Source organism: Zalophus californianus, chromosome 3, assembly GCF_009762305.2.
Source record: "Zalophus californianus isolate mZalCal1 chromosome 3, mZalCal1.pri.v2, whole genome shotgun sequence".
NCBI classification, from domain to species: domain Eukaryota; kingdom Metazoa; phylum Chordata; class Mammalia; order Carnivora; family Otariidae; genus Zalophus; species Zalophus californianus.
The window spans coordinates 128,743,077-128,768,885 of NC_045597.1; the positions used below are offsets into that span (position 1 = coordinate 128,743,077).

Genomic DNA, 25,809 nt, shown 5'->3' on the forward strand with positions numbered 1-25,809 from the left:
AGCTAATTCCAGACTAGAAGTTGAATGGCAATTAAACATCCCATAAGGCAATGTCATTAACATATTAATTTCAGGAGGTAACACATATCTAGGAGAAACACACTGGAAGTCACAAGACCTAGATTCTATTTCTAGCTTTGCCAATGACCTTCTGGGTGACCTTGCATAAGTCACTCAACACCCAAGAGACTCAGACTTCTCTCATTAAAAAAAAAAAAAAAAGATGTAATCGAGTAGTTATCTGAGAAAAATGCTATGAGGTAAAAGATTCATTCAGAGCATCTGGTGAGGATGTAACCATGTCTGATATGATGAAATCTTCGCTAGAACCATGATTAACCAGAATCAAGGAAATTGAACTCTAACAGAATTGGAGGAGACCAAAAATTTTTTTCTAAAACTTTACTTGATAGAGAATCTACCAAAAGTCTCTGTTCCTCAAAGATCAAAGTGTATTTGATCTTCTACAAAAAAGACCCATACTGTGTTAAGGAGCCATGTTTAAAGTTCAAGTTCCTAGCCACTCTCAGGAGAATCTCATGGCCGTTCAGATCAGATACATAGGGTGATAAGAAAATTACTCCCTAGTGCTATTAAGCATTTTCAGAAATGCCCTCAGCCTTTCAAATGATTAGGATTCCAGCTGGCAAATTATTTTTCAAGAGCCACTCATTCAGGATGAGCAAAGTTTATGCCAAACTTACAGAAAAAGCACCTGCTGCCTTCTTGGGAAAATGAGAAGCTGCCCCCGAAATACTCCAAGAGATGCTTGTACTAATTTGTCAGATCATCTTAAATTATGGTGCATATAGAAAATGACAAGATAATTACAAGTATGGAATAATTTTCTATCTTAGAAAAAAAAAAAAAAAACAGTCATGGTGTGACCAGAGCAGATGGACGTGTTTTAGTCAGAAACATGCCCAATTCCTAAAATGAGAGATATTAAGATTTTCAGAATAGTCTTCTAGATACGGGGTCCTTTGGGGGTTAAAATGCCAGGAGAAAGAAACAGCGTAAGTACTTTCAGTAAATGGTGATGTCCTAAATTATATGGAAATTTAATATGTGTTCTCAGTGGAAAGCAATAGCATGGACCTGGGCACAGGGAATTTTGACCTATGTAATTATTATAATAAAAACCTGACAAGCAGCTTATTATAAAAGACCAAGAGAAATCACAATGACGTGACCATCAGCAGCTCAGACTTAACATCAATTATAATCACAGCTTTCCAGAGTATTCTTATTCTGCTACTTACCAGTCAGTGCTGGATTTTCTAGATGAGTTTCACTCACACCAACTGCCCCTGGACTAAGTGCTCAAAGTCCTTGAAAACGATAGCATCTCTTCCTAATGTTTTACACTCTAATAAGAAATGGTCTAAATATTTTAACTATGAAAATACAAAATATATTATTTGAGTCACAGGATTATAGGCACCAATAAGACTGCAGAAAGCATTTAATGAAAATCCCTCAGCTCTCATGTTACAGGTGAGGAAGTAATGACTGCAAGTTTAAGTTACTTGCCCAAGGTCATACTGCTAGTAAACAGAGAGTCCAGATGCTATGCTTCCTACCACACTGACATGTCATCTGAAAGGACATGATGAAAGCTTCTTGGTTATTCTAAAGTGCAATATTAATTGCATAAAGAAGAACTCAGACCTAAGAACATACATTTGATATATATTAGTATACCTTTTCACATTCCAGTGAGGCAGGGAATCTCTACAGTCATTATTAATGCTTAGTCTAAATCAAAATAAAGATTCAAGTTCAAAGGAAAATATTTTTAATTAAATTTGCTTAAGATGAGAGAAAGGCATCAAGAAAGATAAAGAACAAATGTTGGCAAAATTACCATATACAATTCCAATGCCAAGTAAAAATGTCCCTAGTGAATAAATGGTCGACTGGATAAGAAAATAAACTGAAAACCTAAAAATTAAAAACAATAAAAAAGAGATACTTCTTTTTTTAAAAAACACCCTAATTGTTACATTTGTCATTTTCAAACAAATTAAACCATGACCTTTGACTTAGGGAATACACTAATAGTTAACTAACAGTTAACTATTAAAAGTCAGGTACAGAATAAACACTCCAATTTCTAGTGTCACCAAAACCAATCAGAAAGCATATTGCCAAAGATGTGTTTGGGTGCCTTCTTTTTCTATACTAGAGATCTGATTCTTTAAGGATTTCAAGACATTGTTCTTATTTGGTGTATGTACAAGAAAAGTTTAGTTTATTCAGTTTTACTTAAATGCTACACTGCATGGTGTATTTATTATTACCTTATAAAATATGATGCTGCGGTAAGACATGGAAATAAGCTTTACAAAAAAACTAATAGATACAATATTTTCATACACAGGATTGATTGCATTAATAATTAACAGAAAGCTCTTTCACAAGGGAATATAATGGAAAGTTTTTCTTAAGCAAAAAGGCAGCAATTCAATAGAAATTGGTAGAAACCAGAGGATAATAAACTGGTGCCATATGTTTAAACAGAAAAACAATTATATAGTCCATTGAACAATGAAGATGGATGTATTATGAATTATAGTGAAACAAAGAAACTTCTTCTCAGTAAACAAACATAAAACATAATAGCTAGCAGATTTTGTATTGAACTAAAGGCAAAGAGACCTGAAGTTATAGAAGGGAAAAAAAAAAAAAGCAAAAGCTTCAATATACTCTCTAAATCACAATGCCCTGAAATCGAGACCAAACTGCTTTTACGTGGAGCTTTTTTAAGACAGAGTTATTCTAGCACGGCATTTTCCCCCTTTGTCTAATTTCACTAATATACCCTTTAATTATCTCTAGCCTCAATGAATGACAGTCTCTCTCAGGATATGTAACTAAAGTTTCCAACATATTAATAAACACACAGCAACAGGAAGAAAGAAAAACAGCAAGAAAAAGGAAAGAAAAAGGCAAAAGAAGTCACATACCCTTTTCTGTAGGACTATTGGCGTTATTGTCGGCAGAGTGACTCTTCTCGCACTCAGACTCATGCCTGCTCTTCGTAGAAGGATCCCCTCTCATAGATCATGGACGAAATGAAAGAAATCTTTTACAGTTACTCCTTGGGAATCTCAGGGCTCAGTGCAAAGAAACTAGGAAAGTAATAAATGTCACTCTGCTTATGTGATTCCAATCTACCCAAAGCCAATTAAGGATGGCTGTGGGACAGGACAAGGCAGCGACCAATCAAAGCCGGGAAAACTCCGCCTTTGTCCTTGGAAACACATTCTGATACTTTTGTTTATGATATTTAAAGAACCAGATTAACAGGCATCTAGTTCACTTAACTTTTTTTTCCAAAACAGTGCAATTTAATGCCATCTTTGTTGACTAAGCAGCTATGTCTTCAGTTTACTAAAACATTTCAACATATGGCAGATAAGAAACTGTTTACATGGATCTATTTAAAGTACATAAATATGCAGATGAGCTAAATTTACTTATGCAACTCATAAATTTGATAAATGGGTTGATTAGAACATATTATATAAGGTGCAAAAAATAATCCTGAGGTTAGAATTGGTCTCAAAGTATTAATTTATGCATTATAATAAAAGATTTTTAATATTCATTGATACATTTCATTTCTTAAACAGCTAAAATTTTTGTATTATGGACCTTTAAGCTATCCTTAAGGTTACATGCTTAAGTATTTCTGTTAAATATTACCTTAACAATCAACCTCAAAATAATAATGTTAAATATAAAGGGGGCATTAAACCACATTATATGAATTTCAAATGCTTATCAGTTTTCAAAAAGCACAGATCTCTGTAACTCAGCATCTTTCACTCAATTAAAAGCACTTAGACAATAATCATTGCTCATTGAAAACAAAATTTTAACAACCATTTTGTCTTTATTCTTCTAATAACTGAAAACTATATTCTAATATTTTTGGGGATTGGAGGAGGGTCACAACTAAAACCATTGGTGGCTAATAAGAAAGTTTTCAAAATTTCAGTGTGTCTAAAAAAAGAGTAAAAGAAACACTCAACATGACAAAAAGTATTGTGGTAGTACAACTAATCTGAGTTATTATGATGGTAAGATCCCTGCTGAACTGATGACATCACAAGAATCTACTCTGTGCTCTTCAACCACAGCACATGTAATGACCCACTGCAATCAGTACGAGGGAAACTCTTTGTAATTTCTAGATTACAAGGTAGTTGTTGTAGTAACAAGGCAAAATGGAAGATTCTAGGCAACTCAGACACAAACTTTCCATTTCATTATCTAGACTGCTACTAAGCAGGGTTTGCTTAACTGCTGTACACTTTATGCTTTTGGGTGTGTTTTATATGCATGATGATCTCATAATCTTCATAAGGAAAAGAGACACTACAAACTCTATAGAGTTCCCTACTTGGAGTTTCAAAACCTGCATAGATCCCTCACAATGGTACCGAGGGGGGGAAATTCACTTAATATAAAAAGTCACAGATGGATCTAGTTTGGGGGTGTTCATTTGATCCTTATCCAATTAGGTTTATCGTGGCCTTTTAAAATAAAATTATCAATAAAAACCTACTAGTACTGGGAAGGGAGTTACCATTTGTAAAGTGGAAGATTCTGGTTAACCTTAAGTCACTCTTTTGGCAGACCAACAATAACAAAGCCCACAGTAACTACAGATAATCATTTCGAGATTATCTGCAATATTTGGCTTTTTCTTCCTTCTTTTCTCAATTTAGTCTTTGGACATTACAAAGAAGTGTTATCTCTGGTCTCAAGAAAGGGGTTCCACCATAATCAAAGCAATTCATTTCACTAAATAATGAGGCAAAGTCCCCACTATGTGTGAGGCGGTGTGTTCGGTGGTAGGAAAATACTGTCGAATAAGATATGGTCACTGTCTCAAAGTGGAATAGAGAGAATTCATTTTTAAATTTTAAAAAATCACACTCAACAGTGGGCTAGGTGAGTCTAGTAGTGATTAAACTTCAAGTACCAGGGATGAGCAAAAGTAGAAGAAATTACACATCATAGGTGAGATCACCACTTCAAGCAGGAAATGAGATTTTCTTTGACAAGTGATTAGAAGAAAAGACTATGCAGAATTTGATGCCCGATGGGGAGATAAGTGAGGTTCCCAAAGCTGATTCCACATTTTGAGGTCTAGGCAAGTGGGAAGTCAAAGACACTGTTTTACTTCACACTATAGAGCTTTTTACACACTAAAATGAATCCTTCAAGTCAAAATGATGTCCAGGGTCTATATTTATTACAGTGCAATATACCTGCCCCATAAGGGCTTTAAAAAACTCTTGACAGACAACAGTGTGATAGGTCATCTCTTTGGAACACTTGAAAATTGAAGTTTATAAATTTTCAGTGAAAACCATGAAGAGCAAAATGTGGCATTTTGTGACTCTATGTTGCCAAAAAGGTCATCATCTTTGAAAAATGAGACTTGCATACACTTTTCCTAGTCAATAGGCTGAAAGACCAATGAGATGACATTCACGCTTATGACAGGCAGAGTCTCATTTTTCAGTGATCTTTCCAAGTGTTCATATTGACTGCTTTATCTTACCTCCCACTTATTGTAGACACTGATGCAAAATTTAACTTTAGCATACGCTTTTTTTTACCATTATTATAAACGACTTTCACACTCACTAACCTTGTCACCTGATCCTTAATTTCTTCAGCTTCTGCAAAATGAGGATAAGGAGGCACAGCCAACAATTTTTGAACTGCTATGAGGGTCAAGAAAATCAAATTTTATAGGGCCTGGAAGGGATCGAGGCAGGGTATGAAAAACCCTGCTGCTGCAAAGGATGGGGCCTACGATACGTTCTCCTTAGACGGTGTCACAGGTCGTTATTTCCAAAACTGAAATTTGATAAAACAAGGCTTTGAGCTTAATTCAGCAGGTTCAACAATGAAATATGTAGGATAACATTGTACATTATTTTGGTTCTTGCTCAATACTTTGATCTAAAGAGTGCATTTTTGCCACTCAAAACACGCATATCAAGGTTTCAATGTGAATTAAGAATAACAAAAAATAAACCATTATTATGATTATTAATAATAGTTATATGAGCACCCACTATGAGCCAGGCACTGAGCTAGTTTTCATTGAATCCTTATAACACTATGAGGGAGGCACTAGCTCTTCATTAGATGAGGGAACAAAGGCCAGAAGAACAGGCAGCTGAGAAATGGTCTCAGATATAAGTACATATTGCAAAAGAACCTGCCCGGGTTCACAAAGTACATAAGTCAATGAGCCATGGTGAAAACCAGATTTGGCCCCCTCCCCAACACCCCACTATTCTACTCTACAATATTCTCTCCCACATTGTACTATATAATTTGATATAATATTAGCATAAAATGTCATCATACGGTGCTATTTCTGATGTAACTAGACATTTGTTAGTTCTCCTAATTCAATAAATATGTATTGAGGGCCCTACTATGTATAAAGTCCTATGCTATTTGCTGAAGGGAATTCAAAGTTGATAGGTCCTGATTCCTATTTGCTAAAGGAGCTGACCCATGAAGACATGTAAACAATTAGTCGAAGTAGTGTACAAGGTAGGATCCAAGCAGAAGACAATGTTACATAGACACCCACCAACCTCTAGGTTCCAAGCCTGCCTTTCAAACCTCTTCCCCCATTCAACATCAACAAAAGCTTCTCATAGTTCTCAAAGGCACATTCCATACATCCACCTCTTTGTTTCTAATGTTCACTCACTAAACCCCACCAATCTTTCAAGGCCCAAAACAAGGCATACCTTTTCTGAAAGTGTCATTGATCATGCTTCCTTCAAACATCTCTCTTTTTTGGTTGGGGGCGGGGCACAAGTCTACCTTAGAATTGACAGGTGGAGCAGGAAGTCATTCCTCCATCTAGATTATACCATTCTTTATTTTGCACATTTTTCAAATTTAAATTTTTCCCGTGCTCATGTCTTGCTCTCTACATATTAATACATTGTTTTGATAACAAATAAATCCTTCCATAGGCCCTAGTTTTCTGCCTAATGAAAATACAGTCCTTAAGGGTGGGACCAAGTCTCTTATTTCCTCTCCTGCTCCCAGAATACCTAGCAGAGTGCTTTCTGTACACAGTACTCATTATGTTCACTCACAGTCATTGTGGAAAGACTAGTCGCTCCGGTTACATAGCGGACAAGCCTCCTTTCTCATCTTTAACAATTGCTCGCCTTATGATTTATCCTGAACAAAAGCACAAATCTTCTTCACAAGAGCATCTGGATATTCTTTTGCTATCTGGCATAGTTCTACTAGTGGTCAGTAATGTAAACACAAATTTAACGTTGTCCTAAGAACACTGATTCCAGAAAAATCTTAAAATATTTTATTATAGCAATTAAATGTCTAGATCTTTAGACATAAACTCAGTACATCTAGTTCTACCAGCTCACACTAAGGTGCTCTGCTTCCCTATGTATGTGACATGGCATCAGGCTTCTCACTTGATGAGCCTGAACTGATCTACCTCTATTCTATTTCCCCCATCCACTCTGACAGCTATTTCCTTCTGTCAGGAATGGCTATGTTTTGTTTTTTTTTTCCCAGCGATTCAAAGTCCAATAGAAAATTTCTTCTTTCAAAGAAATTACTGAATGACTTATAAGCCCTAGTGATGACAAATATTACCAATCCACAGTTCATTCAACTATTTGAAAGCGTTTATGTATTCTACACCTGACATAGTTTTCTAGGCGCATTATGCCTGCCTACAAAGGAACTACTATCTACAGGAGGGCAGATGGACCCTTAAAAATAATTATGACAAAGTGTTAAGTTCTGTAAATCAGCATAAATAAAGTGCTGGAAGGATAAAAGTAAGAGCTAACTTCACCATGAGAGAGCATACAAGTTCCCTAAGTGAAAAAAAGATTCAAGAATGAAGATAATTCCAGGCGCCTGGCGTGGTTCAGTTGGTTATGCGTCCGACTCTTAATTTCAGCTTAGAGGGTCATGAGATCGAGCCCCACATCGGGCTCAACACTCAGCAGGGAGTCTGCTTGAGATTCTCTCCCCCTGCCCCTTCCTCCCCTGCTGTGCAAATACTCTTGCTCTCTCTCTCTCTTGCTCTCTCTAAAATAAATAAATGAATCTTAAAAAAAAAAAAATGAGGGCACCTGGGTGGCTCAGTTGGTTAAGCAACTGCCTTCGGCTCAGGTCATGATCCTGGAGTCCCAGGATCGAGTCCCGCATCGGACTCCCTGCTCAGCGGGGAGTCTGCTTCTCCCTCTGACCTTCCCCCCTCTCATGTACTCTCTCTCATTCTCTCTCTCAAATAAATAAATAAAAAATCTTTAAAAAAAATGAAGGTATTTCCAGGTAAAGAAAACATATACAAAGATGAATCTGGGAAAACATGGAGGGAAGAGTTAGGCAAGAGCGGTCATTCTGTCACACTGAGCAGTTTGACTCTCATCCTTGAAGGGAGCAATATTTGATAGTGTGAATTTTAGCTCAGTGTGGAAGATGAAATGTGTTGTTTCTGAGAACGGTAACTAGAAGGAAGGAAAACAGAAAGACCTAAATGAGTCCAAGAGAGAAATGGAAATTATTCGATTAGAAAGAAATCAAGATTTCAAAGATAACCAGGAGACAGAAACAGCAGGATCAAGTGGCCAAATACATACAAAAGTCATCGTTTCCTATACATGAGCTTACAAAATAAGTTATATAAGTATTGGCTATAAAAAGATAAACACCTTGCTTAAACTCTTCATATTTCATATACTTTAAGAAAAATAGTCTCTGAAATTTTGGAGACATAAGATCAACAGAACAGACAGAAAACAAGCACCTACCTTTCTTCATGCTCCCAAAACCTTAAATTGACAACAACAAGGAGAAAGAGGAGCCAGAAAAAAAGAAATAATTTCCTTGGTAAGAAAGAAGAAATCATTTCTCTTTTTTTAACTGTGCTGGGATATAAGAAAGGTACTTCAGTTGACCGTGCACTAAAATAATTTCTAGAAGCTAGAAAGTCATTGGGATTAGACTGATAAGAATATATGCGATTATAGCAGGAATTTATGTATAAGAGGAATGATGGTGTCAGTAGATTAAAAGAAAGTAAGTTTAGAGTATGTTTAAAAAAAATAGAAGCTCATTATAAATACCATTCCTTAAGAGTAAAGGAATGCAGAAGCTGAGCAACCCAAAATTTCCCCAAAAAGACCAAAAATGGGGGAAACAAATCTAAATAACTACTTCCGCATAAATAAATAGACAACCAAGGATTACTAAACATTTGAAGAAAACAAACAATAGGGAAAAGGATATAAATATGAACAAAAAATAAGTCCCCTCTCAAAATATCGGAGATAATTCAGAAGAAAATTAGAATATTAAAATGTCTAATTGGGGGCGCCTGGGTGGCTCAGGCGTTAGGCGTCTGCCTTCGGCTCAGGTCATGATCCCAGGGTCCTGGGATCAAGCCCCACATCTGGCTCCCTGCTCGGCGGGGAAGCCTGCTTCTCCCTCTGCCTCTGCCCCTGCTTGTGTTCCTTCTCTTGCTGTTTCTCTCTCTGTCAAATAAATAAAATCTTTAAAAAAAAAAAATGTCTAATTGGACTTCTCAGATCAGGTGAAGATTCAAGGTGCTACAGCATTGCTAAAATAGAATGCCGTGTAACAGGAGCGATCAAAGAACCACAAACCATTCTTGGATATTATAAATGTATAGAAATATAATAATATATTATTATTATAAAACTAAAAGCTAATAAGTGGTATGGAAGATAAAGATGAGAGAATGTCTCCCATAATGTAAAGGTCAAAGAAATGAAAAAAAAAGGAAGAAAAAAACCCATGGAGGAACAATCCAGAAAGATCAACACATAAAATATGAGTCACGGAAAGAGTGAAAAAATAAAGTAAAAGAAATAAGAAAGAAAAGGCAGAAGAGAAGATCCCTGAGCTAATGAAAGTTACAAACCATAGACTAAAAAGGCCCACAGATGGCTACGTAATTCTAATGAGAAAGGAGTCATGCTAGACAAATAGTGGCAAGTGGGATAACTTCAAAGAGAAAATATAAAATTCCTAAAACTTCAGAATCAGACTGGTATCAAAATATAATCCTATTTCACATTAATATCCTCCAAGAACATAAGCACAAAAATCCTCAAAAAAATAATAAAAACCAGGGACACTTGACAGGCTCAGTCAGTAGAGTGTGCAACTCTTGATCTTGGGGGTCATGAGTGTGAGCCCCACGTTGGGCATAGAAATCACTTAAAAAACAAATAAATAAAGATTTTTTTTAAAAAGGCAGAGAAGGGGCACCTGGGTGGCTCAGTCAGTTAAGCATCTGTCTTCGGGCTCAGGTCAAGATCACAGGGTCCTGGGATGGAGCCCCACATCAGGGAGTCTGCTTCTCCCTCAGATCCTTCCCCCTTTCGTGCTCTCTCTCACTCTCTCTCACTCTCTCTCTCAAATAAACAAAATCTTTAAAAAATAAAATAAAATAAAAAGGCAGAGAAAAAATAATAAAAAGCCAAGGAAGTCAGAAATCCATCTTTGCAGGGACATCGTACCCCTGTAGCAGTAGGAAGTCATTATATTAAGAAAACTTCACAATTTCCCATTTCCATTTACACAGAAGAAACAGAGACTGAAAAACCAAATTCAAACACAAAAATGAAAAGGCTTCTTAATTTAGTACTTGTACCTTGACTCTCTTGCTCGTGAAACTCTCATAAATACATTCCAAGAACCTTCCCTGCCCCTTGAAGATGAATAATAAAATGGAACCATCACTGAAACCATACAAACATACTAACAATGGTGCGAAAGGAGTAAAGGTACAGGAGAAACAAATGGTGAGAGAGGACTACTTGGAGGAAAAGTTCTGCTAAGACTAGATGTAAGACCGTACATTAAACCAAGAATAAAAAAGAATTAATGAAGCAAAATCATGTATGTTCACCCAGAAAATTAAAAGCAATATGGAAAAACAATAAGACAGTAAGAGATGAAACATCAGCTGGCAGAGGTCAAGAGATTTAATTGCTGTATTGGAATCGCTTGAAATCAGAGTTAAGGTAAACAAATGACAGGCTACAAGAAAAGCAGCCAAAGAGAAAAGAAAAACTGTTTTACATTTAAGAAGCATTAGAAACAAAGACAAAGTTAAGGAGATCTCTACACCTGTACTGGAATCTCCACAGAAGAAAATCAAAATAATGGAAAAGAATACATATATTAAGATAAAATATAAGAAAATTTTGGGGGGGTACCTGTGTGGCTCAGCCGGTTAAGCGTCTGCCTTTGGCTCGGCGGGGAGTCTGCTTCTTCCCCTGCCTCTCCCCTCACCCCAGCTTGTGAGCATTCTCTCTCTCTCTCTCTCTCTCTCGCAAAAATAAATAAAATCTTAAAAAAAAATTTTTTTGCAATAAAATACCTATTGAAAGGGCACGCTTCCCCAGAGAAATTCATTTTAAGAGTCAACAGTAAGTTTCCCCAGCAGAGTTACTAGACTCAAATTTAAAGAATTCTTGGGCATCAAGACAAAAAATCTCTAGTAGCTTTAAGGGGTAAATCCATCAGTTGCAGTATTTCTCCACAACACCACCCAACCACAGGCTTAGGTGGACCTCACTGCTTCTGGTTACACCACTGGATGGAGTGATGCCTGTGAAATAATTTTTTTTTTTTTAAGATTTTATTTATTTATTTGACAGAGAGAGACACAGTGAGAGAGGGAACACAAGCAGGGGGAGTTGGAGAAGGAGAAGCAGGCTTCCCGCGGCACAGAGAGCCCGATGCGGGGCTCCATCCCAGGACCCTGAGATCGTGACCCGAGCCGAAGGCAGACGCTTAACAACTGAGCCACCCAGGTGCCCCAATGCCTGAGAAATTCTTGAGGAAAGAAATGTAAATGAGATTTTAAAATCTAGCCAAACTCATTAATTATAAAAGCAACAGCCAAAGTTCAAAAGTTTTGAACATATGCAAACACATAAAATCTTGTTCCCATGGGATCTTCTTGAGGAATTTACTAGAAGATAAACTGTAGTCATCCAATAGATGGCTGAAAAAATCGGAGTAAAGGGACTATAATAAATGCCAACACTACTTATGGTACTAACTCACTATGTCATTATGTTGCTATAATAAAATATAAGTAGTATAAGCCTTAACAGTGCAGAAATGATAAAACAAACAAAAAAAGATGAAAGTTGAAGGAGGAAAAACATGGAACGTTACTCAGATCAAAAGATATTATTTAAAATTGATTAAGTCACAAAAGAATTAAATAAATTATCTTATAATGCTAAAATCAGCTAGTAGAAAAGGGAGAATTAAGAGGAAAAATATTAATTTTATTATTGCTCCTTAGAGGAGATTAATAAATAATCTTTAAATAAGTAAGAGGATTAAGGTTTTTTTGTATTGTTGCAGTCATGACTGCAATATAATATAATATAAACCTTTCTAATTAAAAGAACACAATGCTAAAACGGCAGAACACATTGTGAATTCTTTTCCAAAACCTATAAGAAATATAATGTAAAATAAAAGAACAGTATTCATACCAAACTTTTATGTTCTGTCAGTATTTAAGAGAACCAAACTTACTTACTGAAAGGAGAAAAAAAAATCTCCACATTTAAACTATAAAGCAGATTCCAGTCTATTCTGTTGGAAAGAGATCACTACAACTAAGCGAGAAAGTCTGAAAACAAAAGAATGGGTGGTGAGAAAGGGAAAATAAAAAGGGAGGGAGGGGTGGAGAAAGAACAGACAAGCAAACAGGGAGGGAGGGAAGAAAAGAATGCAGTGGCCAAATCATGCAAGACGTAACTCAAGGACAGAAGAGCACTAAACAAGCAATGACGAAAACTTTATAACGCTGAATGATGTGAATCCCAATAAAAATATGTTGACTGTGAATACCTAGGTGTCATATAATATGCATTTGTAAAGCATACATTATAGGAGATATAAGGAAAATCAGATAGAAACATTATTAACCAGCCCTCTCAAACCATGAAGAACAAGCAGATTTTTTTTTTTTAAGTAGGCTCTATGCCCAACATGGGGCTTGAACTCATGACCCCGAGACCAAGAATTGCAGGCTCAACCAACTGAGCCAGCCAAGAAACTCAAAGAAAAAGCAGACTAAAAATTACCTATAAATATAAAAAATATAAGTAGGCTAATATAATTAATAAAATATTTAACTGATACATATTGAATTCTCAGGTTAAATCAGAGATTATAACTTCTCTTTAAGAAAGTGATTTAAACAATAAAAATTTGGTCATGTTTTAGGTCACAGATAAAACCCCCCAAAATTCTAATACTGGAAGAAATACAAACAACAGTTTCCGATCACAGTACCAACAAAATGAAAATTACTACTAAATCTGGGGTTAGGAAGCAGCTAAAAATTTTAAGACTCTTCACATAACTCTTCCAAAGAAAAAACAAAAGTTGAAATTGCAGAATATCTATGTAACAATAATAATGAATACAATGAAAACACTATAAATCACACCTTATACTGCTAAAACAGTATTCACAGCTTTAAACAATATATCTATTAATAAATAAGAATGGAAACAAATTCATTAGCATCCAAAAATTAGAAAATATCATTAAATTAAGCCTGAGCAAAGCAGAAGTAATAAACTAACAAAGGCAGAAGTAGAAATTAAAACTTGGAAAAAAAGCAAAATGGTAGAACTAATAAGATCTGTTCTCTGGGGACAAAAATAAAATAGATAGTTGGGGAAACAAATCTAGAAGATAATAAACAAAGTACCAATATACAAAAGAAAAAATAATACCAAAGAAATGAAGAAATAATTAAAAGAATATTAAGAAACTACTTCCTCCAATTTTATACAAATAAAACATGGATGAAATGATTGATTCTCTAGGACAATATAATTTATATATAATGAATCCAAAAAAACCCAGAAAATTCAATTTTTGAAATTACCATAGAAGAAAGCTGTCAAGGAGCTACCACCCAAAGAGGTGGGCCAGTTCCAGATAGTTTGTTTCACAGATAAATTCTGTGTAACCTTTCAGGAACAGATCATTTCTATGCTATTCAAACTGTTTCAGAGTAAAGAAAATGAACAGTTATAGCCAAGAAAGTTAGAACAAGATCAGTGAGGAGTGTCTCACCATACCTGATATACCCAATATAATATAAAGCTACAGTCACCCAACAGTTGATACTGAAAATCAATGAAGAAAGGATGGGATAATCAAAATACATTGACTGTACCCATCTGAGTAAACTAAGGATACAGATTCTTTACCTAACATGATATGCTAAAATGGACTCCAAAATTGAACACTAAAGACAAGTTTCTAAAAATTAACTAATTTATAAACATGTTGGAGGAAACAACCAAAAAATGGTTTAACCGTCTTGTGGTGGGAAAAGCCTTACTAAGTAAGCCCTACAAGCTATAAACAAAGTCAACACATTTAACTAATAAATATTTGTAATGTTTATAGTATAAAAGACTCCATACATAAACTCAAGTGCAAGGCACAGATTGAGAGTAAGTATGTGCGACATACTTAAGAGAGACTAATAACCAGAATATATGAAGAGTTCCTAAAACTTAACAGAAAAAAAAATACCCCCTCCCCAAAATGAACAAAGGTCAGAAATGAGCATACAATTCATAAACACATAAACATATTATACCACAGAATAAAAAAACTTGAAAAGATATTCCTAGTAATAAGTGAGATATGCATTAAAATAAGGCATTTTCAGAATTGGACAAAAATTTAAGATGGATAATGTCAAATGGCACTGGTGTTAGGAAAAGAGGGATACTTTCAAGCACTGATGAAAGTAGAAAAGGCAACAAACTTTAAAGAAGGAAATTCAGTAGCATCTATAAAAATCCTAAGAAGCCAGGGGTGCCTGGGTGGCTCAGCCGGTTAGGCATGGGCCTTTGGCTCAGGTCATGATCCCAGGGTCCTGGGACAGAGCCCCACATCCAGCTCCCTGCTCAGTGCGGAGTCTGCTTCTCTCTCTCCCTCTGCCCCTTCCCCTGTTCGGGGTCTCTCTTTCGTACTCTCTCTCAAATAAATAAATAAATAAATAAATAAAATCTTTTTTTTTTTTAAGATTTTTTATTTATTTATTTGAGAGAGAGAGAATGAGAGATAGAGAGCACGAGAGGGAAGAGGGTCAGAGGGAGAAGCAGACTCCCCGCTGAGCAGGGAACCCGACGCGGGACTCGATCCCAGGACTCCAGGATCATGACCTGAACTGAAGGCAGTCGCTTAACCAACTGAGCCACCTAGGCGCCCCAATAAATAAAATCTTAAAAAAAAAAAGTTCCTAAGAAGCCACACCCTTTGAAATAACTATTCCTTTCTTTCTTCTCTACCAACAAAGTGGCATAAATATTTACAAAGGCATCTGGAGGAATGGTCACTACATCACTGTTTACCAGAAAAAAAATTAGAAACAACTGACATATTGAAAATGGTTGCATATTAATAAAATACATTGCATTCAAACTATGGAATACTAGGTAGCAATTGATAGTACTAAGGCATGGATTAACAAAAAAGACTGCAAAACCATACTGCTGAAATTTTTAAATTACAGAACAATTAATTTAGTATCACCCCATTTGTGCAAAAACAAAGAAAATACCTATACTTTTATATATACACATTAAGTGTAGGTAAGCACATTGAAAAAGACCTAGGAGAATTCATACCAAACTTTTAACAATCTGATCTCGAGAGGAAAGTGAAATTGAGGAGAGAGATGATCATGAAGTGGTTATTTTCAATGTATTTATTTTTATAATTTTATATTAGTTATTATTCTGTAAAATTAAAATGTAAAAAGCTATAAGACTACTCAACAATCAGCAAATATTAGAACGGTCTATGAGATCATCTTGTATAACTTAGTATCCAGGAATCCTTTCTAAACTCCTCTGGCCAAATGATCATTCAGCACACTTTGGAAACCTCCAACCACAGAAAAATAATAACCACTGTGTGTTGGTATCTTTGTATCTCTGTGCCCATTGCGTTCCCAGCAGGTTATTAACTATTAGCTAAATGAAGGAGTACTCTAGTTTTTAGGGTGGTACTTTCTTCTGGTACAGATCTCTTCAGTCTGTGCCCTCTGCTCTCAAGCAAATGAAACAAGCTTGATTTTAAAGAGGGAATAATGAATAGCAGCCATAAAATATATTTCCACAACCAGACATACATACCACCTCTATCTTGCACATGTTCTTCCTTCTATCTTTCTAATTAAATTAGAAACTGTTCCCTTCTATCTTCTAAAGACCATCCTTTTGTCTCCTGTGGCACACTGAGTAATGCCCCTTACCACCACCAAAAAAAGTCCAGTCTGATCCCTGGAAGCTGTTACCTTAATGTGGTAAAAAGAGTTTTGCAGGTGAGATTAAGTTAAAAATCTTGATTAAGGGAAGCTTATCCTGAGTTATCCAGGTGGCTCCAAAGTATTCATAAGGGTCCTTATAAGAGGGGGGCAGGAGGGTCAGAGTCAGGGAAGGCTATGTGCCAGTGGAAGCAGTGAGAAAGTGAAAGAGATAAAAATGCAGAAGCAGGGGTCAGAATGATGCAGGACCAAGAGCCAAGGAATGCAGTCGGCCTCTAGACACTAGAAAAGGCAAGGAAATGGAGTCACCAGAAAGAATAAGGCCCTGCTGACACCTAGGCATCAGATTTCTGAAATTGTAAGAGAATAAATGTGTGTTGTTTGAAGCTACTAAATTTGTTGTAATTTGTTACAGCAACAATAGGAAAGTAATACATCCCTCTTTCCCTCCCAGCTTCTTAGGAGCCTTATATTCCCCTTTCTCTTCCAGTATTTAAGCTTTTCTTAACCAAATTCCAACCAAATTGGCTTTTAAACATACTGAAGCCCCTAGATTTGAAAACAAAGGATGCTGAAGTTTCCCTCCACCTAAAACATCTATCTTTTCTTTCTTTCACCAACAAACTTCTCTAAATCTAATCTAAGGGCTCTACCTTGAAGGTCATTTTTTTTTTTTAAGATGTTATTTATTTATTTGACAGAGAGAGACATAGCGAGAGGGAACACAAACAGGGGGAGTGGGAGAGGGAGAAGCAGACTTCCCGCGGAGCGGGGAGCCCAATGCGGGGCTTGATCCCAGGACCCTGGGATTATGACCTGAGCTGAAGGCAGACACTTAATGACTGAGCCACCCAGGCACCCCTACTTTGAAGGTCTTAATCCACCCTGTCACCAATGATCTCCTTGAAGCTAAGGAAAATGGACATTTTTTAACCTGCATTCTATTTCCCCTTCAGTATCATGTGGACAGTCTTGGCTAGCCTCTCCCTGTTGACTCTACTTTGGCCAGCTTATTCAAATCAAAGATTTCAATTACCACATTATAGGCAGATACTCACTAACTTACATCTCTTGCTCAAATATCTCTGTGAAGCAGTATACCCCTATCTTTAATTGGCTGTGTGATATCCCCATTTGAATGACTCAAATGCACCTTGAACTAAAAAAAAATCCAAATCAAACTCATGATGTCACTGTCTACCACTCAAACCTGGTCCTCTTCCAGTGTCTCTAGCTCAGTGAATGGCATCACCATCCATCCAGTTGCATAAGCCAGAAATGTCATAGTAATTCTGACATGCCCCACTTTTCACATCCTATATCCATTTTTTTCACCAAATCCTGCCAATTTTACTTTCTAAATATCTTCAAAATCAATTTATTTTTCTCTCTCATAACACACTCTAGGAATGATGTGGAAGCTTCTCATCTCCATGACCATTCACCTCCCCTTCCCCATGGTCACTGGAATAGCTAATAGGAGAACACAGATACCCCCCGTTACAGTTTTCACCATGATTATCTGAGTCCCTCAAAACTAATCTCTTTATGCCTTTTTCCCTGTTCACGTCAGTCACTCCAGGTCCAGAACTCCTATATCATCCATTCTTGGGCCCTACACTCTCTGCTTAGGATATGTACATCACCTCCTCTCACCTTAACACCCACATTCCCCGGCTACTGAAATCCTTTACTATGCCTCTGGATCTCCCTGTCAATCATGAACAAAATCCCACAAAATTCAACCACTTTTCTCAACTTCTTCTTCATTCTAACTAAACCCTGATTATCAATGAAGATCACGGTTCCATACTTAATGGCCCTGGACCCAGAGGTGGGCAGAAGTCTTCTTGTTCCTCATTGCTCATTTTTAGACAGATCTCCCTTCTTCTTTTCTAAATTTGCCTACTATTAAATCTTTTATCATTAAACTATACCACCCACTATTCCTCCTGATGGCAGTTATCTTTGGTCATCTGAGCTACTCTCATGAATGGATTAAGGTTATCCATCAGATTATAGACTGAATATCCTCAGGGAGAATGAGACTTCATCTAGAATTGCTTTAATTTTTCATACACAATGTCCAACATTTGATAAAAAATCCATTGGCATCCAAAGTAACAGAGGCAGGGTGGGAGAGGAGGGAAACAGACTGTGGAAAAAGATCTGGATACTGAAGTTACCATATATAGACTTTAAAAGAATTGCAACTACTATGTTCAAGAACATAGACAAAATGCAGAATTCATAAAAGAAATCTATAAAAATGAATGAAATAGATACTTTAAAGGAGTTTAACCATTTATTTTAAAACACGGATATTTTTAAAATATTATTGGAAAGGACAAAAATGGAATTAAAAACTCAAAATGGCCTTAATAGCAGGTTGGATATAGACAAAAAGATGAGTGAACTGGAATATCTCAGGAGAAACATTCAGACTAATATAAGAAGAGCAGAGTAGAAGGAACATATGTATATGTAAGGTATGTATGAGGCAAGGAAAAAAGGTCGTAATGACAGCCGAGAAAGAACTAGAACAACAATATTTAAAGAACTTTCTTAACTTGGTCAAGACATTCCAAAACTGAGGAACGCCATCAAGTCAAAGAATTAAGAAGCACTATACATGTTAAGCAGATAAATATCTAAAAACAATAATTATGCTCAAGGAAAGATAAGGGAAAAATCTTAAAAGCAGCCTCAGGGCGGGGTGGGGGGGAATCTTTGAAAATCCAGTGACAAGACAGACAGCTTATTTCTTAACAAAAATGATAGGAGTCAGAAGACAATGAAAAGACATCTATGGAATATTAAGAGAAAATAATGCCAGAAGTTTACATGCAGTAAAAATACCCTTCAAAATATAGACATTTCCAGGTAAAGAAAATCAGAGATAATTTGTTACTGGCGGAATAGCATTAACATAAATATTAAAGGGAATTCTTCAGGCAAAAAGAAATTGATTCAAGTTTTTTTTTTTTAATTGCAGAATATAAGGAATAGCAATGGAAAAGGTAAATATACTGCTAATTCAAAATGAATTTTGAATGAACATATCAATAAACCTCACATCTTATGAAATTTAAAATATGTGTATAATTAAAATATATGATGGCATTCACAAAAAGGATGGGAAGACAATAATAGAACTAAGTGATGTGAGTTGTGGTGACAGGACCCCCTGGGTAAAGTCAAAGATGCATGTTATAAAGTCAAGGACAGTCCCCAAGGAATTACAAAATGGTGTAAAACTATAAGATAATAGAGTGAAATAGTTAAATAATTTAAAAATACTTGATTAGTCCAAAAGAAGGCAGAAAAGGAAAAATAAGTAACATAAAATAGGTGGGAAAAATAGTGAAAGGGTATACAATAAGCCATTTACAGTTGTAAAACATTGTACTCAGTTTTACATTAAAGTTGAAATAATTTCTTCACAGATTTTCTAATCATAAAAACATTCTAGGTAAGTTTCATGAAGCAGAGTTTTTCTTATTTGAGGGTATCTACTCATGCTGAAAATCATACTTGTTTTGTCTTACTGTGAATCTAACAAAATTAGTTGTCCTCATTTGCACTTCGGCATTAAATCAAATTCTGTGTTAACATCCAGAGTTTAGAATGGATTACATTTAACTCATTTTATAAACTACAAAAGGTTTAACCCAATTTCAATTCCCATCATCTTTTTATTTCAAATAGGAAATTTTTATTTGACCCAATAATAAAAGAGTTTTATTCTATTTTTATGATTGTGACACAGATATGCTCTGCAATGAAATGAAATAACATTTAGGAGACCAGAACTAATAGTAATGTTGTGATGTCGTGTTTAAAATTAATCCTTATTTTCTTAGAGAATTTGTATCTACTCAAAAGCTTTGTGGAAAGAGTGAAACCACATCTAATTACTAGATGTGATGCTGCCTGACTCATGAATTGTTTAATAAAGCCAATTAGATCTTCAATCAATTAATCAATAATGAAAGGTGAAACCACAGATTACTACATCTTTGGGTTATACTGAGATAACCTGTATTTGAACCCTCTGAATGATGGTGTGACCTCAAGTAAGGGACTTAACTTCCCATGCTCAGTCTCCTTACAATGATAGTATATGGAAATAATATGAATTACACATATTAGCTGCTAGTAGCATCATATACGTTGTTAATATTGTTGATATTATGTTAGAAGACTTGAGTTTTCGTCCCTTGTCCTCTACCAACTCTCAGAGCACCTATCCCCATCTGCAAAATACATTTTTACAAAATGGACTTTAAGTATTTTTCCATTTATAAGGGAGAAAAACATTAATGCAAACTTGAAAACACTCACTTCCTGAAAGAAACGAAAATATTTGTCTATTTGTCAGAGAGAGGATGAGAATTAAATCCCTACAATTTAAAAGTCCTTTTCAGGAGACTTAAGTATTTTTCTCGTATTATTACTGCAAAAGTACAAAGGAATATATTGACTTGCCACAAATCAATGTCACCTTGATGACTGAAGACACAAAATTAAAGCTGCTCTTCTCCCAAATATAAATCACACCTAACAAACTGCCATATGATGTCTTGCCTATTTCTCTTCCCCATATCCATCAAGGAATTGCTAATACCTTTATAAAAGTTACATGCTTCCTTATAGGGAAAGCTACAACTTAAAGAATAAGATATTTCACTATCTTCAGTTTCGTCAGTGGGAAAGAAGCAGAAGAGAGAATGCATTTTGAAAGAGACCTTAACTCTCAGCAGATTTATTACAATCGATCCCAAGTAACAAGTCAGTTTCTTTTCAAACTATTTCCACAGGCAAAATAAGTTAGATGGTATAAGAAATTTCATTAAAATGCACAATATTTTCAGTCACAGGTGTATTATATTTTATTTTCATTTTTCTTCATATAAACTCTTAGAAGTACAGGACTAAAAGCTAAGTAAGTATGTCCCACATATCTGATAGTATTCCTGTTCCATTAGCAAAGTACCTACAGCTATTGATAAAAATCAAAAAGTGGTCATATAGATAATATAAAAACTTCTAATCAAAATAGTCAACAAAGCACAATTTGGTCATTAGTCAGCTCCCCTAAAATAAACAAAGCACTCCAAATTTACTTTGCTCTGTGTAAAACATTACAGGGCAACACGACAGCAGTGCATCTATTCACTTACTCATTCAACCATATTTACTGAGCCAAATTACAAAAAGGAAGCACTGTTAGGCCTTAGGAGATCACAGATGAGTGTGACATAGTTCCTACCTAAAATCACTTCAATGCAGTGTGTTAGATGCTGCACGGGATGCACAAACCATGTGCGTTGGGCCACACAGAGAAACAGAGCATGGAGTTACAGAGATTGGAGGAAGCTTTGTAAAGGAACAGGCTATGGAGCTGGACCTTAAAAGAAAAGGACTTCACTGGAATAAACAGGTGGCAGGGAGAACCACACTCAACAGAACAGCATAACAGCCGGGGCTAGATCTGGGAAACAGAGTGATATATTTTGATTAGACTGAAGGAATATATAAAGAATAGCAGGATATATGATTGGGAAGTTTCCCTGGAGCCAATCTTTTGGACAACTTGAATATTAAGTGTAAGGGTCTGATGTTAATTTTATAGGCAATAAAATCCAATGAAGGTTTTTAAGGAGTGTGACATGACCAGAGCTGTTCTTTGGGAAGACTAATCTGGCAGCCATTCATCAGATGAATTCATATGGAAATACTGTGAGTCCCGTTTGCTTTTACAGACTTCTACCTTCTAACAGACTCTAAGTCTTGCCTTGTATTTAACTTTCTAGCTTTCATTTTCATATATACTTTGACTCTTCTCTTTGTGCTGAACTCTGTATTTGCCATATAACATGTGCTACAGTATTCAAAGAAACCTTCAGAAATGAGCCAGTGCTACCTTGAGGAAGACCAGAGTCATGTTCAATAACCTTCATGCTAAAAACAGCCCAGACATCATTTTAAGAGCCAGAGGTCTATATTTAGATTCAAATGTCTTGATCAAAACGATAAGCTTAGGGGAGCAAGCCATCTGAAGGAGAAAGAATAATTACCATATTGGGTATGGGCCTCCTGGGGATTATAATTTCCACTTTATAATAATGCAATTGATGATCAAAGATGTTAGAGGTCAACTTGCTCAAAACCACAAGGCTGACATAATGCTTGGCAAAATTTGGACCCAGAAGGGGAAAACAGAAGAGAGAAAATAATGAAACACATAATGTTCTCTTAGCTGAATAAAAGACTGTAGGCTTGAGATTAAATGAGCCTACCAAGTACAGAGCAAAACAGTATGTTTTTATAAGACAACTTCTAACATATTTTAATGAAATATCATAATCCCAACAGTAAGAGAAAAACTGCAAAGTTTCCAGGTAGAAGATTAAAAAAAATAAAAATAAACAAATCAAAACAAGAAGTTTTACTTACAAATAAACAGGAATCAGATCGGCAACAAGCTTTTTATCTTCAAAACTAGATGCTGAGTGACAGTGGATTAATATCTTCCTAGTTCTAACAAAATTATTTTGAACCTAGAGTGCTATAACTAGCCAAATTATTAAAAAAGATTGAGGGTTAAGGGAAGACATCCTTAAAAATAGAGCCCCTTTCTCCGGTACTATAGGTGAACACACTTTCTGTTTCAGGTATGGTGCTGGGTATTCATTCTCTCAGGTGCAATACTCTATTCAAGACAGTTTCTCTCCATAAAAAAAAAAAAAAAAAAAAAAAAAAGTTGTCTTTTAGTGTTAGAAAAAAAAATCAATTTACTGGAACACTGTATTCCCCCAACATGCTAACTCCAATATTTTTACAGATGAGGTATTTTTAATACTGGAATTGACACAATAATGTAATATTGTTTATATTACCAACTCTCATACCACAGACGAACAAAAAACTTTACTGACAGTAAAAGGAAGGAAGGAAGGAGGGAGTCAGTTGGACCGTCAATGAGCTGAAACTCTAATAAAAACCTCAAGGCAAAGATCTCGACTCTTATTTTCCCTAATTCAAAGTCTGCTAACCTTACCGATCAGAAACTGACATTTGAAACAATCTTCCAAACCAAATTTTCATTCTAGATATCAGAACCATTATAAAGAAAACTGCCCCTGACATAAAAATTTTCTCACAGAAGTAAAAGCACTGCATCAGCAGTTTAGTGACGTGGAATCGCTGTAGATAGCATGAGAAGGGGGTGAGCACTCCAAGGGTCTTCCCAAATGCTGTGTTTGTCACAGCTACTTCTGATGTAAACCTCCAGTTCCAAAGACAGTGTCCGCATTTGTGTGGGGCTTCACTCCTACTCATTCTGATCCTTCCACCTTAAAACCGCAGTGGTTACCAAAATATTTCTCAAGCCAAATGAGATGGTCAGCTTCTCGTCAATTGTTAACAGATAAATTTGTTTCCAACCTTCACAAATTCTCTACCAGTAAGAAGAGTTAAACCTTGAGCCACTTTAAAAAAAAAAAAAAAATTATGCCACGTGGAAAATGCTTTTATTATTTAAATGATCCATTTCCTGGTTTTATAAAGACAAGAAAACTACTGACAATGCCCAGCCAAGGGTAGGCAAGAAATGCAGAAATGCTGCCAACGTACCTCATCTTAACAGCAGCATCCGTATGTTCTCTCATTAGACTCTCCTGAGCAGATTGAGTACAACTACTGAATTAAATAAAGGCCAAAGAATTTTTCTACTCAAATCAACAGACCATCTGGTCTGCTATGCTGTTTCTGCCAGTGGTCACAGCAGAAACTTTGAGAAAGCAAATGTGGACATCATTATACAGTTGTATGTAGGTGGAAAGAGAAAAGTATTCTTAACTGTAAGTGTGGGAGAATATGTGTTTTCTGACCAAAAGTTCAAATAGTTATGAGAAGTGACTATCTGATAATGATAAAGATTTAACAAATATACTAGAATATATAGATGTAGCAAATGGGTGAGATCCTTCAAAAGTGACTGTCTCAGAAGTTACTCAGGTAAATCTCATCATGTGGAGCTTCATTCCAAACTGTTTACAACAAACCTGTATTTTTATTTTCAGCCACCTTTATCCACTTGACAGTTTATTAACAAATGAGAGACCATTATTTTCTGGATAAATAGGAGGGGTTGCAAGCTATTTTAAGTAACATGGTTCTAAAGTCAAAGCAGAAGTTTTGAATATTCAGCTTGCTGCAGGGAAAGCTATTTGGAGAAAAAGATGGTTTCTGTTTAAACCTCTCAGACACCTTTATTAAAGTTCCCAATTCAGAGAAATCATTCCAAAACTTTCTTTAGGATAGCATTCATTTGAAGGTACGTATCAGTTGCATGACAAAACTGACGAGGTAGAATTACACTCTGTTGAATGAACACATCACAGAACATAGAAGTCTTTCCTGGAATCAGTGCATACATTTACAGACATTTTACAGGAGCTGGAATATAAGAATGTACTCAAATGTTATTTATAATGATTTGTGGTTACTGTTGTTTTTGCTTTCACAAAACGAACCTACTTAGGATGTATTTAGTTCAAATTACAGCTATGATAATACCTTGCCCTTGGAAAAAATACTATCCCAGTTAAAATATTCTACTTTGCAGTTCCACAGAAAATGCCACAGAAAAAGTTTTCAGACATCCTATATCCTTATTCTAACGATGTTCCCGTCCACAAGCGATTTTTATATTCTTCCTATGTAATACCAAAGTGCTCAAGTCCAGCAAGAAACTCAGAGCCTCATTAACTTCAGAGATTTCCTAGTGCTCATGTCATTCTCTAGAATTGGCTTGAAACAACTTTTCACTCTTTCTTAAAATCAGATAGTCACAAGGAATTAAGATCAGTCACCAATGGGAATGCTTAAAAGATGGTTATCAGTTTCCCAAGAACAAGTTGGTTGATCCAAAACTATGGAGCAGTAACACCACCACTAACTAGAAACAATGTTGCCTCTCAGTGAACTGAATGAGACTGCACTCTTTCAGATCTATCAATTCTGGAATAAAATAAATAAATTACATGACCTTAAACCACGCCCAAATGAAGTTAAATCCAACAGTTTGGGGGAGGGGGTAAGCAACAAAACTATTATTGAGATCATAAACTGGTGCAAACTGACATTTAATTTATGCTCTACACATGGCACATACCTTGATGAAGGTCCACAAAGCACAAGATGAAGACTAAACATGTCTTTTATAGCAGTTTCATCTGAACACATGGCTGAAACTACTCTGATTATGCTTTGTAGAAGTAGTTTTACTTTTTAAAAAGTTCACAAACAAGACATAATCACATTCTTCCCTACATGAAAAGAAAGTATTAACTCCATTACTTGTTTATTAAGAGTGTTCTAAATTCACAGCTGCACTG

The 25,809-nt window shown here is 35.8% G+C and overlaps 1 protein-coding gene across 4 annotated transcripts in view; it reads right to left on the bottom strand.

The window, feature by feature from the left end:
* Positions 1 to 25,809, bottom strand: part of GRB14 (growth factor receptor bound protein 14) — a 113,199-nt gene that overhangs the window by 58,438 nt on the left and 28,952 nt on the right. Inside the window, exon 1 of one of the 4 annotated variants that reach the window (XM_027591381.1) lies at positions 2,970 to 3,226. The exons of the other annotated variants lie outside the window; for them this stretch is intronic. Within the exon in view, the coding sequence (XP_027447182.1) occupies positions 2,970 to 3,032 (63 nt within the window). The 5' untranslated portion in view covers positions 3,033 to 3,226. Of the gene's footprint in view, positions 1 to 2,969; positions 3,227 to 25,809 lie in introns of those variants that run through there. 4 annotated transcript variants of the gene reach the window in all.